This window comes from Caloenas nicobarica, chromosome 14 (genome assembly GCF_036013445.1).
Source record: "Caloenas nicobarica isolate bCalNic1 chromosome 14, bCalNic1.hap1, whole genome shotgun sequence".
In the NCBI taxonomy this organism is placed as follows: domain Eukaryota; kingdom Metazoa; phylum Chordata; class Aves; order Columbiformes; family Columbidae; genus Caloenas; species Caloenas nicobarica.
The window spans coordinates 9,443,056-9,456,995 of record NC_088258.1 but is presented as its reverse complement, the minus strand read 5'-3'; the positions used below and the strand labels follow the sequence as shown (position 1 = coordinate 9,456,995).

At 45.5% G+C, this 13,940-nt stretch overlaps 1 protein-coding gene across 1 annotated transcript; it reads right to left on the bottom strand.

The window, feature by feature from the left end:
* CCNF (cyclin F) lies at window positions 1-13,442 on the bottom strand. Its single transcript, XM_065645018.1, has 18 exons — window positions 13,171-13,442; window positions 12,714-13,096; window positions 9,838-9,992; window positions 9,312-9,418; window positions 8,333-8,400; window positions 7,367-7,560; window positions 6,990-7,043; window positions 6,345-6,449; window positions 5,716-5,793; window positions 5,157-5,308; window positions 4,344-4,508; window positions 3,597-3,720; window positions 3,021-3,201; window positions 2,498-2,585; window positions 1,827-1,926; window positions 1,399-1,529; window positions 1,043-1,212; window positions 1-480 (listed from the first exon to the last, which is right to left on the bottom strand). Exons 1-18 carry the CDS (start codon window positions 13,440-13,442, stop codon window positions 32-34), a joined length of 2,976 nt encoding a protein of 991 aa, XP_065501090.1. The 3' UTR covers window positions 1-31.
* Window positions 13,443-13,940: the final 498 nt, after the last annotated feature.

Sequence of the window (13,940 nt, the reverse complement as noted above, 5' to 3'; positions counted from 1 at the left end):
GAACCCTAGAAAAGGAAAGAGCATGAAGAAATCAGAGGCTTAAGAAGCCCAAGTTCATCCTTTCTTCACTGTGTTCTGCCACATTTTTTCGCTTGACTTGCCTTCTGTCACGCTGGCCAGCACTAGGCCTAGCACAGACTGGCTGTAAACATGATTCCAGGTAGTGAGGCAGGCACGGCTCCTTGAGAGCCAGTGCTGAGGTAGGTTTGAGAGGTACTCCAAGGCTGCCTTCTACAGAAGATGTAGGACTGGCACTGTTGACAGAAGCGTAGCCTGAGCTCCCTTCCAGGTGGGGATTTCGTGGGGTGAGATATGCTGAAAGGCCGCGAGTGTCATCCGGCAGGTCAGCCTCCCCCAGCGCTGCCACGTGCCTGGCCCACTCTACAGCTGGGCTGTCTTCATCGCTGGAGTCCTGGCAGCAGTGCTCCGCTGGGTCCACATAGACCACCGTCACGTTCAGGATCCCACTGGGACCTGTCACTGCAGGATGATGAAAAAGGTGAGTTTTGACTTTGGCAACACCAAGCAGGCATTCAGCACAGAATCAACCAGGAAAAAACAAGCAAGAGCATAAACTTCATGTCTATTTACACATGGAGGGGAGAGTAGAGCACTAAGTTCACCTTCCTTTAAAACAGTAAGTTTTACTCCTTTAGATTGTTTGGACAGGTGCTAAGAGCTGTTTAGAAAATGAACAGCCAGTCCCAGAGTCAGCAAAACAAACAGATAACAGTTTCTAACACAGTGGGCCATTCATCATGTTTGGTCCACTATCAGCAGTATCTGAAAACAGTCTCACTCTGAAACACTAAGCAGCTACAAAACCCTTCATCATGTTCTGAAGCAATACAGAGAAAAAGAACAGATATATACCTCTAAAATAGTATAACAATTACAACCACTGGGGAAGGGGGAGAGTTTTTCCAACTGGTCTTCAGCTGAAAGTTCAGGCTTCTGTTGCCTGAGAAACAGTTTTAAGCAAAGATGTAAAGACAGTTTTAATTCTCTCATCTGCTTTTTATAAGGAGAATAAAACTCTCACCATCTCCCTCTCTCTCGCCTTCACTTTCCTGATCACCTTCATAACCAGAGCAGGAATCTAAACTCCAATCTAGAAAGTTATCTAGAAGACTTTCTTCCTGGGTGGATAGCTCTGCTGTGGGAGTAGTCACAAAGCTGCCTCTGTCATCCTGAATGCTGTCTTCTCTCCTCCTGTAGAAAGAAAATTCAGAAGTCACACATTAAAAGCTAAGTCTTTTTTTCTAGCTCATTTAATAGGTATGTCAAGGTAATTACAAAAAAAATCATCATATTTAAGAATGGAACCTCAGGATACTAGAGGGGAGGAAAGGCTCATGCTGATCTTCAGAGACATTTACAGGGATGAATTATACCAGCCTTTTAGTTCTCTTTCCAGAGGGAGAGCTAAGGAAAGTCTGAATTTCCACCACATTTGTGTGCAAGGGACTGGGCTCCGGGTCCTCCTGTTTCACACCCAACAATGAACAGAGCTGGCTGTAACTCATCATCTGAAAAACAAAAAGCCACTAAGAATTAGCCTATGTGATTCCTCTGCCAGGAGGCTATTTCTCTTTATTTTCTGGGAGAGACTTATACCAGTGAATTCTTCCCACATGTGCTCAACCAGAGCAATAATAGGCCCTGCAGATCAAGTTTAAAGCCACCCCTTTATTTAGATACTCTCTCCTCCAAATGTCCAAAGAGATCAACCCACTTCCTTTTATTTGGAGTTTACCACTTCTGCCATATGGCAGCTTTGCTGTGGGTGTCAGACATCAGCAAATGAAGACAAAGAGCTCACCTACCTTTTCTTTTCCTATTTCTTCATAACGCTCATCTTCAAATCGTTGTTTCACTGCAGTTAAGGACACTTGCCTATAATCCTTTGGGACATCATCATGGAAACTGGAAGGAAATATTAAAGTGTAACCTTAGAATGGATTATATGAAACCATGTTAACAAAACCTACCAATTTAAGTACTCTCCCTCTGTCCATCTCAGCTCTGTGCTAAGGAAATTGGTGTTTCAGCAGAGCTGCCATGCAGCTCGCCAGGACACATGGCTTCTAAGCATATGAGCATCTAATTCCTTTTCTGTTCCTTGAGGTAAACAAGACATTTGCCTTGTACTCTTTAAAAAAAATATGCTACTTCTGCTACTACAACTCCTTCTGAAGCTCACCAATAAGTCAGTTGTAGTCTTCTGAAAACAGCGCTGTTTGGCAAGCTGAAACCCGTTAAGCCTTGAGGAGTGTCACATTTTCTGTAACCAAGGGCCACTACCAATTGGGAGAAACAGAAGAGCTGTCCCCAAACTGGCCCCGAGGCCTTAGTGCCTTGTGGAGGGGGGAGTAAGGCAGTTTCCTGAAGCCACGTCCTTCCTGGGGAAGGGCTGACTGTGTAGATGCAGCATGTCTGCAAGAGCTGGAATCCAAGTACTCGTGTGCCTCCCCCAAAAGAGTTCCAAAACTATTACCACTTTTGGTGAAGGCTCAGCACACAGGGCAACAGGTCTTCAAGAGAGAAACCGGTACACTCGGACAGCTGGCTGGTCCAGGGGTGTGCTGGAGAAGAGAATACATATCACGATTTCGCAAAGCTCAGAAGTTCTGTAATCAGTCAGATTTTATGGGATAAAGATCATGATCTCTACAAGCCGATGCCTGCAAACAGTTCATTGAAGATCACAACTAGCTTCAAGGATAGCTTTACCTGCCAAACTGAAGCAATACTTAAGTACAGAAATCTTCAGTCTCATTTAAACACCAAGCTTACATAGTCTGATGCTAACAGTCTTGTTCATCATAGCTATTAAGAGGTAAAACAGACTGAACTCAACTCTTCATTCTGAAGTCTTATACCTGTCCCCCTCTTTGCCCTCAAGTGATTGGGATCATCTTGCCTAAATACAAAGTAACGCCAAAATAAAAAAGCTCCCTAAAAGGACAAGGCAGACTGACAGACCCTGCAGCAGCTCCGCTGAAGAGGCTGTTCCTTACCTTGCCCATGGAGGATCCTGGCCAGCAGCAGAGCTGCAGCAGCCAGCTGAGCTGGGGAATATACACACAGGCTTGTGTTCAGGAGCGAGAGTTCACAAATGAAGCTGTACAGGTGAAGAGTTCTTCTCTCCAGTGAGACTACATTTGACAATACTTCTTTGTAGTCCACAACAGTAGGTATCTAGTACACAAAGGAGAACAGAGTTTGGCAATGCAAGATGAGCATCAAATATTTAGAACACAGTTGCTTCCAGGAGGTGCTATTTTCATTACATTAGGGGAGTTTTTTTGTGTGTGTGTTGTTTTTTTGTTTTGTTTTGTTTTAAACTACTACACTGACATCAAAACATTCTCCAGAGAAAGAATAAATGGCCTCTTAAATTTTAAGTTTTAATCTCTATAGAAACAGAGAGGGTCTTGGATCTGCATGCTCTTAAACATGTGTGGGCTCCACAGCTGATTGAGAACACTCATATAACAACCCAACATCTCAGATAAGGAGAAGTGCTAATTACAAAAGCCTGATTTCAATAGCAGCCCAAGGCGTGAAATATTCCATCCACTTTCTGAACTCACCCTTATCTTTCCTTCTAGGGCAGAAATGATCTCACCCATCATTCTGACCAAGTCTTCATATTTGTATGTGTTGTCTGTCAGCCACACAGCTTCCCGTATTGTCAAGATCTCTTTGCTGATGAAACTGCAATATTAAATATTAACAGTTAACCTCAGAAGAAAAGGAATTTGTGTGCCTATGCACTGATGTTTTTGCGGCAGATAAACGTACTCAAGATGACCAAAGAGTTAAACAACTTTATAAGGTACTTTCCCAGGTGCAGACCAGGAAAGTAAGAACAGCATCTCCTCATTTATTTCACCTTTAAGCTAGAACCACCTACTAGAAAGATTCCTAATTCCTCATTTATGAAGCCTCTCCTACAGGAACTAACACACAAGGGTAATTTTCCGCCACACCATGCCATTTATCTGAGTGTAGCAAACTAAACTAAGTAACAATACTGCTGCAGTTATTCTTTCAAAGGTTACTCAAGCTAATATGGCATGAAAGACTTCAATTGCTGATGGAATGCATTTAGACTAATCCACCACTGTGGAGCTTTTTCATATTCAAAAGCATATTCAAGGTATAACACTTTGTGTCTCGTTTGCAGAGATTATGTTTGTATGTGAACACAGCAACGTAGACAGAAGCCAAAGATTCTTTCCACTATTACCAGCAGCAAGGGGAAAAAAAGCTTGAGGGGCAGAAATTAATTCGAACAATCACAACAATGGGCTCTGTTTGCCAGTCAGAAACCCTACCGTGTGCAAATGACCATGCAGGCTATTCCCAAAAGCTGGAGTCGAGCCCGAGGTACAGGTCTCAGCTTCAGATAACGATCCACACATCCCACCGTCATGTGAAGGCATAGGCTAGAAAAGTCTTTCATGGTAGCCACTTCTACCAGCCAATCAATCAGGATGTACCTACCGGAATGAGAGAGACACCCAATCTATGCAGTCCAAAGCCATTCAAACTGGTGCTGAACACCCTCCCCACACCTAGTTACCGAGTACCTTCTCCATATAAAAGTTCCAACCAAGAGATTCAAACAAAAGAATTTTCAGAATAATGACACGTTGCACTGGGATAAGTATTTGTAACCAGAGGCCAGTGATCCTCTGAAGGGTCAGTCTTCTGAAGTCGTGAAATGGAATTAGAAGCTAGCCTATTATTAATAGGCACTTGCACAAGGAAAGGGGTAGGGCATATCAGTTAGGAGGCTAAAGGCCACCTAAGATAACCAGAGAGTAACTATACCTCTGACAAGTCAAACAGTGCCTCTAGCACTTGAAGAACTTCGAAGTTCTTGCATCTGACAAAACTAACAGCCCAGAGAAAACCTCACTCCTCATTTCGGTTCTTCATCAGGGCTTGAAATAAGGGCTCTAATACACCCTCTTTGCAAAACATCACGTGTTTCTCTGATTGCACATAATGCATCACAGAAGAGTAAAGCACAAGAAGCCATCTTCCAATAGATCTCATTCTAGATCTGATTCCCTTTGGAGATGTACAGAGAAATTTGCAATGGTTTCTGCTGTGTGGCCTGACTCTGAGATATGAGTTTTTACCTCATTGTTTCATTCATTCCTTTCTGCACAGTGAAGATACTTTGCTTGCTGATAGGAAGGGAAGCTTGAAAGATTTGAGACACCACTTCACTGGAAGATTTTGTTTCCAGTCCTAGTTGGCTTCCATTCCCACAAGCTTTGGCTAAAGCTATCTGTAGTAGAGGGAACAAAAAGAGAAATTTTTTTTTTTTAATGAAATGCAAACTAAAGCAGCAAAGGATGGTCCCGTAATTTTCCTGCTGAAAACAGAGAGTGAACAAGACAAACCACTTGAAAGGTACCAGAAACAGTAGTTCTTAGTTTGACTTAAATATTGAATGTACACATTATTTGGGGGCAGGCTTTTAAGTCCATCAAAAGATGCATCTTTATTCAGATTGTACCACAGATGTGCAGTATTTTCCAAAAGAGGGGGGTCTACAGAGTAAATGCATGCATATATAGATATTATTCAGCAATTTTTACTCTGCTTCTAAAGTGAGAAGAGGAATCTTAGTCTACAATGACAGCATAGGAAAAACCAAATTAAAACAGTTTTCCTGGGAAAAGTCAGTCCTACCTGTGCTTCCCAGCAGCCCTTTGCTGCATAGTCCCGTAGCTTCCTGAGACTTTGGAGGTATCTGCCAGGATCTGACATCTACAGAGAGGAATGTAAACAGATTTCAAAAACCATTATAAACAGAAAGATTGTAGTACTAATATCCAAAGAAAAAACACCACCTGTGGGTACATTTATTATTTCAGCAACCAATCTGTTTCTCATCATGACAACACTCTTTTCAATAAACTTTCTTCAGTTCTTGCCCAAGGTCTCACAGGAAATGAGACTGGTCACTCAGGATTCCAACACATGAGCTTTAGCAGGTTTATCAATGACAACGCAGGGACTCTTCCCCTGCCCGCTCCCAAGTGAGCCATATGATCAGTAGCCAGCAGCGCCTATGCCTTTAGCAGAGTTAGTATACGAGAACTTGTACTTGCACCTTGGCTACAACTGCTTGTAGACTCACTCACCTTAAACACCAAGGCAGGCACCAAAGCTCATTTGAAAGATCTCTTAGTGCTCTCCTTGTTTATGAAGAACATGAGCTCTGAGGAACAGCAATTTCCTTCTATGTTCATTACACATAACAGAGGTCTAGCAGTTACAGTGAAAAAGCTGTTTCGAGACAAAAAAATGCTACTTACAGCAGCCTTTCTGTTACTTTCCCAAAGGAGGTAGGAGCTGTTTAAACAACCCTGCTTTGAAGATTCTTCAAACATTTCAAGGGATTCTTTTCTTTTTTCTTCATCCTAAAAACAAAAGGCATGACAGTATTTTTGCTGTCCAGCCAGCTGGGTCCCAGACCTCAAGCCTTCCAAAGCTGCAGAACAGCTCTGTACTGAAAGCTACAGAGCAGAATGAACCAGTTGCAAGTCCCCTTCAGACTACGAGGGGTGCTCCCACATCCACTCAGTGCTGCCATTTGAAGGTGCAGGCTCAGGAAGCAGTTAATGATTTTCCTCAGCTAGACAAAAGCTTTTTGGCTTGCTTGCCACTGAATGATTTTTTTTTTTTAATATGCACTATGACAAAGGCTTCCTTTGAGACCTGAACATACTGCAAGCTCATGATGAAGCCAGAATTAATTTCAATGTTTGTAAAATTCAATAAACGAAGTTGATAATGTTCCTTTAAACAAGCAGCAAATTAAACTCATAAGAGCAGAAATTCCTAGGCCACTTGAGAAATATAAGAGTATTTGGCTTTTTTTTTTTTTTTTAATCAAGGTAAACAGCATTAGCATCACCAAAACAAGTACCCAAACACATCAAATCAGAAACACTGCTCACCTCAAAGAGACTCAAGACCTTAGCCAAGCAGTGGAGAATAGATCCTTTTTGAGCCTGAAGAAAGCATTAAGATTAAGCATTGTTAAAGATAAACACAGAATAGCAATTTTTGCTGGTATTTCCAGACTACAATCCCCCTTGCTTTTCTCAATGTTTTGTTATCTTTGAGACAGTACTGAATATCTCAGAAGAGACAGTACAGGCCTCCGGCACTCATATCAACTGTAGTTTGGCAGTAATTCATTAAAATGATTGATTCACGGTCAGTTAAGCAACAAGAGAATTGGAAGACCTCGGGGAAAGAAAAATATTTTTTCCAAAACAACTAGCTGCAGCTGCTAGCCTAGGTTAAAGTCAAGGGCAGAAAGAAATCTTACTTTCTCCAACTGACACTCTGCTTTGAGACTCTCATAGACCACAGCTTTACAACAGCTTCCACTCAAGGACCAGGGAGGACGGATAAAAAGCCAGATAAAGGGGGCTGCACACACATTCAAACGCTCCGCCAGACTGAAAAAATGCGATGCCTTTAATCCATTCACTTCAGCACGACCCTCATCAGAGATGGACACTGAAGAAAAAGAAAAAGGAAGAAATCATTTGGAGTTTATTCACAACACGTGTTTGACATTTAGTCAGGCCAAGACAGACAAGAGGATACAATCAGGAAAAGGTTGAAGTGTTGTCCCTTTAGAGCCTTAAAAATCATGGAGATGCAAAAGAAGAAAAATCTTACTACAGTCAGTCTTTAGGATCTTATAACCCTAAGTTGGAGGTGGAGGGGGTCTGCAAATACCAACCCTCAAAATAATGTTAAATCCTGTCAGCGCACAAACAAGTTGGTGTGCGAGTCACCTGCCCTGCCAGTACCCTCTGCAAGGAGGCTCCTCCTGTCGATTGTTACATTTATCAGACTGGGTAAGTAGCCAAGTTTGATCAGAAATTTACAAAGGATAATTTCTAAACATGAATTCATAAGCTGCGCTTTGACTTCTTTTCTAAAAGAGGTGTGCACTGTACTATCATCTAACACCTAGCAGTTTAGTGGCCAGTGCTTAAGTTGCACTGAAAGGTAAAACTGAAGAGGCAGGATGGTAAATGAGACCGAACCACCCACTGAGGGCAGCAAGCTGGCTCTGCACTTCACTGCTCTAGAACCTGGTACAGGGGCATCGGCGTTTGAGATACAGGACAAATAGCTTTGTAAACAGACAGTAAAAGTGCCAACTTTATGGTGAAACAAATAGTCTGATCTGTATCTGTAAATAAGCTTTTAGCTCATCCACTTTTCCTTCTGTCATGCCATTTTCCCCAAAGACCCAAGTACAAGCTTCCATACTTACAGCCTTCATTGTACAGGTACGCTATCCCCAGCTTCACAGCAGCTTCAAAGTTACCTCTTTCAGCAGCCCTGAACAGGAAACAGAGAAGATACTTGAGGCTGAAATCAGTAGGTGCTTCCGGGCCCTCGACACATCCTCAAACAAGTGACTTTAGTGGAGACCAGGCTGTAAATTGGGTCATCACCGGCCATAAGCATCTATGCTTTCACTACAGAAGTTAAACACAAGTTATGCTGAGGCTTTTCTTGCTCCAACCCTTTCGTTTGCCAATGTCCAGGAGAATTTGACAATTCACAGCAACTGTTTCCCATTCCCGTGTAACATCCCCAATGCCAGAACATGTTAGCATGTTTCAGTTCTTGTGCCCTCAAGGACATGCACCAAGCCCTTGTGCTTCTCTCTTCAAAACCAACCTGCACGTACTAGTCTTCTTCAGAAAGAATATGTGCATCAGAGCAGAGGCAATAGTCAGAAGAAAACTATTAGCATGACATTTAAACTGACTGATCACCCTCAAATCATATAAATAAAAATATGCTCTCTGTCCCTTTTAAGCTGACTTATCTGCTCAAACTTCACTCGCTTTAATAGTGAAATGTACCTATTTTTAAATATACTGGTTTGCACAAGAAATGAGCAAACCAACTCAGAAAGAGGGTTATGCTCTTGATCCTCTGATCTCACTTGCACATTCATACAGATACACCACTAACAGATCTTAGTGTGCAATGTTCCAACATGGAGCACTAATGCCCGTAAAGAGAAGCCATATGCCACAGGCCCTGCTCAAATTGAAGAGACAGCAGTTTAAGCTGCAGCTTAGACGTGAAATCAATAATTCTTCATCAGCCTAAGCAAAGACTTCTACAAAAAGAGACAGTCAGATCCCCACCTTACAGTGAAGACGGATTAGAATTGCATACCTACCTTCAAGCACCCTCCTCTACACTGTCAGACAAATTTGATTCTTAAAGCTTACCTTTCAAACATTTTCAGATTGTTTGGAGAAGGCCATATTTCTTGGAAACTTGCACACGCCCAAACGCTAGCATGATTATCCACAAGGTATTTAAGGTGTGAGTGCACCTGCAAGGGGGGAGCGTAAAGTAATAATAACCAAAATAAAGGGACTAACACAAGAAGAGTTCTTTGCAATCTAATTTTAGATAGGTAACTAATTAATCACAAGTTAATCATAACCCTTTTCCTGCCTAACCAGCAGTAAGGCAAAAGATACCAAACTAACTTGTTTAGTCCCAGTGATCTGGCAGGACAATTCCCACAGAAAATTTACACAGAGCACTCGAATAGCGCTGCTAATCTTGTTAAGCTCAACTACTGAGAAATAAAACTGCTACTGGGATAGCAAAAAGCTAGCTACTCTATGTATTCTTTGGTTTTCTTCAGGTTTACTCTGACACGAGAAGCTGCTCTTTTCCGTGTGCAGTCCTGGCTCCTAAAGGTTGAGATAAGTCATCGCGGCAGGGAAGCAGTAGCAGACTCACAGCTCTGACTGAGAGGATGTCCTCAGCAGGAAGGCCTTTCAGAACATGAAACAGAACGTCCTCGGGCAGACTTAACAATGTCAGGACTCGGGGTCGTTTTCTTATCCTTCGCTTTGAAGGGAAGGAAAAACACCTGGAACATCTACAGTGAATCACTGGAAAACAAAAACACAGGACACCTCAGTTAGTCAGGGAACAGTACAAGGAAAAAAGACACTACAGAGTATACACATATATAAACATGTTTACTTGAGTATCTATTTACTGTAGCATAGGGAACTTCTAACATATTAATTGTAGAGTTTAGCAAGTGTCACATAACGCTATAAAACTAAGCCACAAAGCAGTGACTCATTCAATTTGGTCAATTAAGCTAAGAGGCTTGGAAGGGATGGCTCACGCACAACTCCTCCTCCTCGAGGAGAATCCCTCCACGCCCTAACTCCATCATTTGACTGTGTTTAGTTAAACTGTCACTACTACAACTTCATTTACCTCCCCCAAACCCCAACTTTTCCTTCTCAATTGATGGCAGTCCCTCAAATGTGACCAGAGAGATGAAGAAGTTAAGATCTACCAAACCAGCTCAAGCCAAAAGCCCGTCTTTCTACACAGCCAGTTGCTGTCATGGCTGCTCATGGAAGATCCCCAAGAACCAGGAAGCCCTTTTTTTCCAAGTTTTACCATTCCTAGACTAAGGTCACCTACATCTTCTGCTCCTCGTTAAGACAGATTTCACTCTCACTGCATTCGCTAAGAGGAAAACGATGTAACAGATAAGGTAAAATCAAGAAGAGCACATGAGTACTGCTCACTGGTAGAGATTCATCCTCCACGGCCCCTTCTCCACCTCCCGGGGACAGTGCAGTGTTTGGGCTGCTGCTAAGAGCCTGGTCCCCACCCACCACAAACAAATGGCATAAAATCTGAACCAGTGAAAGGTGCCAGGAGGGAAAAAAAGCACATTCCCCACCTCCAGCCCTCAAGCGGCAGCAAAGGATCAGCCTCGCAGAGCAGTGCTTGGGTTGGGGGAGCCAAATTGATCCTGGTTCATGCTTAACTTTTGGTGTCCTGCCATGCAACAGTGGAGATGGCAACACTGCTTATTTCCATGTCAGCCTCTTCTAGCTCTCAGGAGCAGTCCATACAAGCAGTCAAGGCCCATTTCTGAGCAAGAAAAATCTGAACATTTTCTTTGCAGACATGAAGGCATAAAAAATAAATTCTGAAGTGAAAGCTCAAGTCCCACAAATTAAAGCACCATGTGAGGGCTTTTGTCTTTATTACAGAAGAGCTCTTGGTTGTATTTTTCAAACCTGGTTTAAGTCTTACACAAAAAGGCTGTATTTGGGAAATTTATTTACTGACTTTTTTCTTAAATAGTTTAATAAAAAGACACAGACTCCACTAGAGAATCCAATACCGTGCAACATGCATATGCTAGCATTGCTTACCCTATTTCCCTGGTTCCTTTCTAGCTTGAAGATTTTTTGACTTAAATGAATACAATAGAGTCAAACTAGTAGCATAATACATATACCAAACCACCTCATAACCACCAAACCAAGTTAGAGCTATGTAGTTGCACGAGATTATAGAGTCAAACGTATAAGAGAATAATGTAGCTCTCAAGTTTTTTTACAATGAAAGTAGAAGGCGGCTGAAAAGTCAAGATGAGGACAGAGAATTTCAGTGGGGCAAATATTTTTCTTCATGAATATTTTTTCCCCTTTGGTCTTGTCTTCTACTATAGGTGTTTTAACATCTCCTGGTTCTAACCTAACCATGGGAAACCTCATGATGTTATGCTAGTCTCCAGTTCTCCACACACAACTTCACTGAGACCCCCAAGAAGCAACACGTTGCATTTCTCATTGGGAAGAGCAACAGCTCTTCCCAGATGCAGTGAATGGGAAAACCAATGGACTGGCCAGTTACCCCCTCATCTCTCCAAAAAGGTCAGCCCACAGAACTGGGACATGCACAGACTTAAGAGGCTGCACAGCCAAGTCAAAGTTTACTGGCAATTTGTTCAAAGCAAAGTTGCTGCATCAGACTCAGTTACTTAATACAGGTTTTTCAGTTTGCAAAGGGAAGGTTATCTGGGTTTTCAGCAGGATCCTTCAGAGGAGCCTGCAGATTCCTAAGGGGTCCATGAGCCACGACTGCCAATGTACTAATACAGATTTTTCTGTTCGTACATGCTGTTAACATCCTTAGCACTTCAGGTTTAATGAGATGAACCACTAAACTGATACAAAGTAGCATACAATGTCTCACCAGTAGCACATACCTTACCTGTTACCTATCTTGGATTAAAAAGCTATCCCCATGAAAATAATTTTTTTTTTATGTGCACGGGGCAGAATACTGCTATCCTTCTCATCCTGGAGAAGCCTTCAGCAGTATTATTGCCATGAAAAAGAATCGGATTTCTGCACTGGTATGCCAATTAAGCTTGAATGAACACCTGAATATAGTCAGCATGGGGCAGCTCAGGGAAGAGAAAATTCAATTTCAAATGACAGGAAGACACGTAGGGAAATTTTCAATGTGTTGCTTCACAAAATCTGAGTGGTTTAGGCTGGAGGTCACCCAGCCCTGCCCAGGTGGGGTCAGCTACAGCTGGGTTTGAAATACGGAGGAGACTCCACAACCACTCCGGACAACCTGTGCCACCGTCTGGCCATCCTTGGAGCAAAACCCACTTTCTCTCATGTTTGAATGGGGTTCCCGCATATCAGTTTGCGCCCCAAAAATTCAAAGATGTCCTGTATGTTATTCTGCTCGTAATCTACATTTCCCCACGCCTGGCTTCGAAGCGAGAAGGGCAGGAGCGCCCAGACGCATCCGACAGCCAGAGATGAGCTCCGGACCCTCCAGCGACAGAGGGGAGAGCGGCCCCGGCTGCGACTGGGACCGCCGTGAGGCGGCCGGCAGCCCCCCGCGGGCCGGGCCCGCAGGCTGAGCCGTTTCCCAAGCGGGAGGCCCGGGGAAGCCGCAGACGGACGGACCGCGCTCCCCGCGGCGGACCCCGAGCCCCCCGCCCGGGCCGCACCGCCCCCCGCCGGCGTTTGAATTCCGCGCGCGGCCGCCAGGGCCCCGCAGCCGTTGTGTGCCCGGCGGCCCCTCAGGCGCCGGCGGGAGCCGCCGCGGTGCCCGCGCAGGGTCCGCTCCCCCGGGGCGCGGCCCGCCCGCCCCCGCAGCCCCCTCAGGAGGGGGTCGGCGCAGGGCGGGGGGAGAGGCCGCGGCGGGGCCCCTCAGAGGGACGGGGGGAAGCATGAAGAAGGACGAAGCGGCATCCTCGGAGCCCGCGGCTCGGTCCGTACTCACCGCCCGCCTTCATCGCGGCGCGTCCCCCGGGACCGAGCGGACAGCAGCGGCCGCCGCGCCCAGACCGGCTCCGACTGAGGGGCGCCGCGAGGGAGCGGGACCGAACCGGCCGGCGGGGAGGCGGGGCCTCCCGCGGAGGACACGCCCCCGGCCTTCGCCACGCCCCCTCGCCTCTCAGCGAGGGTCAGGGAAGGCGTTTGCGGCGAGCCCCGCCCAGGCCACGCCCCCCGAGGCGTCTCCCTGGGGCGGCCGGAACTCCTCCCACCCGCCATAGGCCCGGCTCTTCTGAGCGACGCCTACCAGACGCGCGCACTTTTTTTTTTAAACACAGCAGGCCTCGTGATTGGTTGGAAAGCCGACGAGAGGCGGTGCCCGCCCCGCCTCGCGGGCCGTGATTGGTCGTCGAAGATGCGAATTCGAATTGGGGCAGTTGGCGGTTCGAGCTTCTCGCGGACACTGCGGCTGCGGCGCATGCGTACGGGTCAGGACGCCCCCCGAGTGTGGGGGTGTTGCCATGACAACCGGCTCCGGTTGCGCGCCGCTCCCCCTCACGGCCGGTGCCGCGTTCCCGCCGGGGCCCTGCACGGAGCTGGGGGCTGCGGCCATGGCGCAGCGGTGGCCCGCGGTCCCCCGGGGGCCGGGATCCCCTCCTCCGCGCTGGCCCTCAGCCGGCAGCGGCCTTGCCTGCTGCTGTGGTGCTGCTCACCCACAGCCACCCGCTCCAGCGGCGAGGCTTGCCCGGCCAAGGGAGCTACACCAGACAAACTGCT

Excerpts from the sequence above, each read along its gene's own strand:
- CCNF (XM_065645018.1), bottom strand. The coding sequence starts at position 13,442 with ATGGCGGGTGGGAGGAGTTCCGGCCGCCCCAGGGAGACGCCTCGGGGG. Across the intron at positions 9,419-9,837 it reads ACATCCTCTCAGTCAGAGCT|GTGCACTCACACCTTAAATA; the intron begins GTGAGTCTGCTA and ends CCCCCCTTGCAG. Across the intron at positions 1,927-2,497 it reads CTGAGCCTTCACCAAAAGTG|TTTCCATGATGATGTCCCAA; the intron begins GTAATAGTTTTG and ends ATTTCCTTCCAG.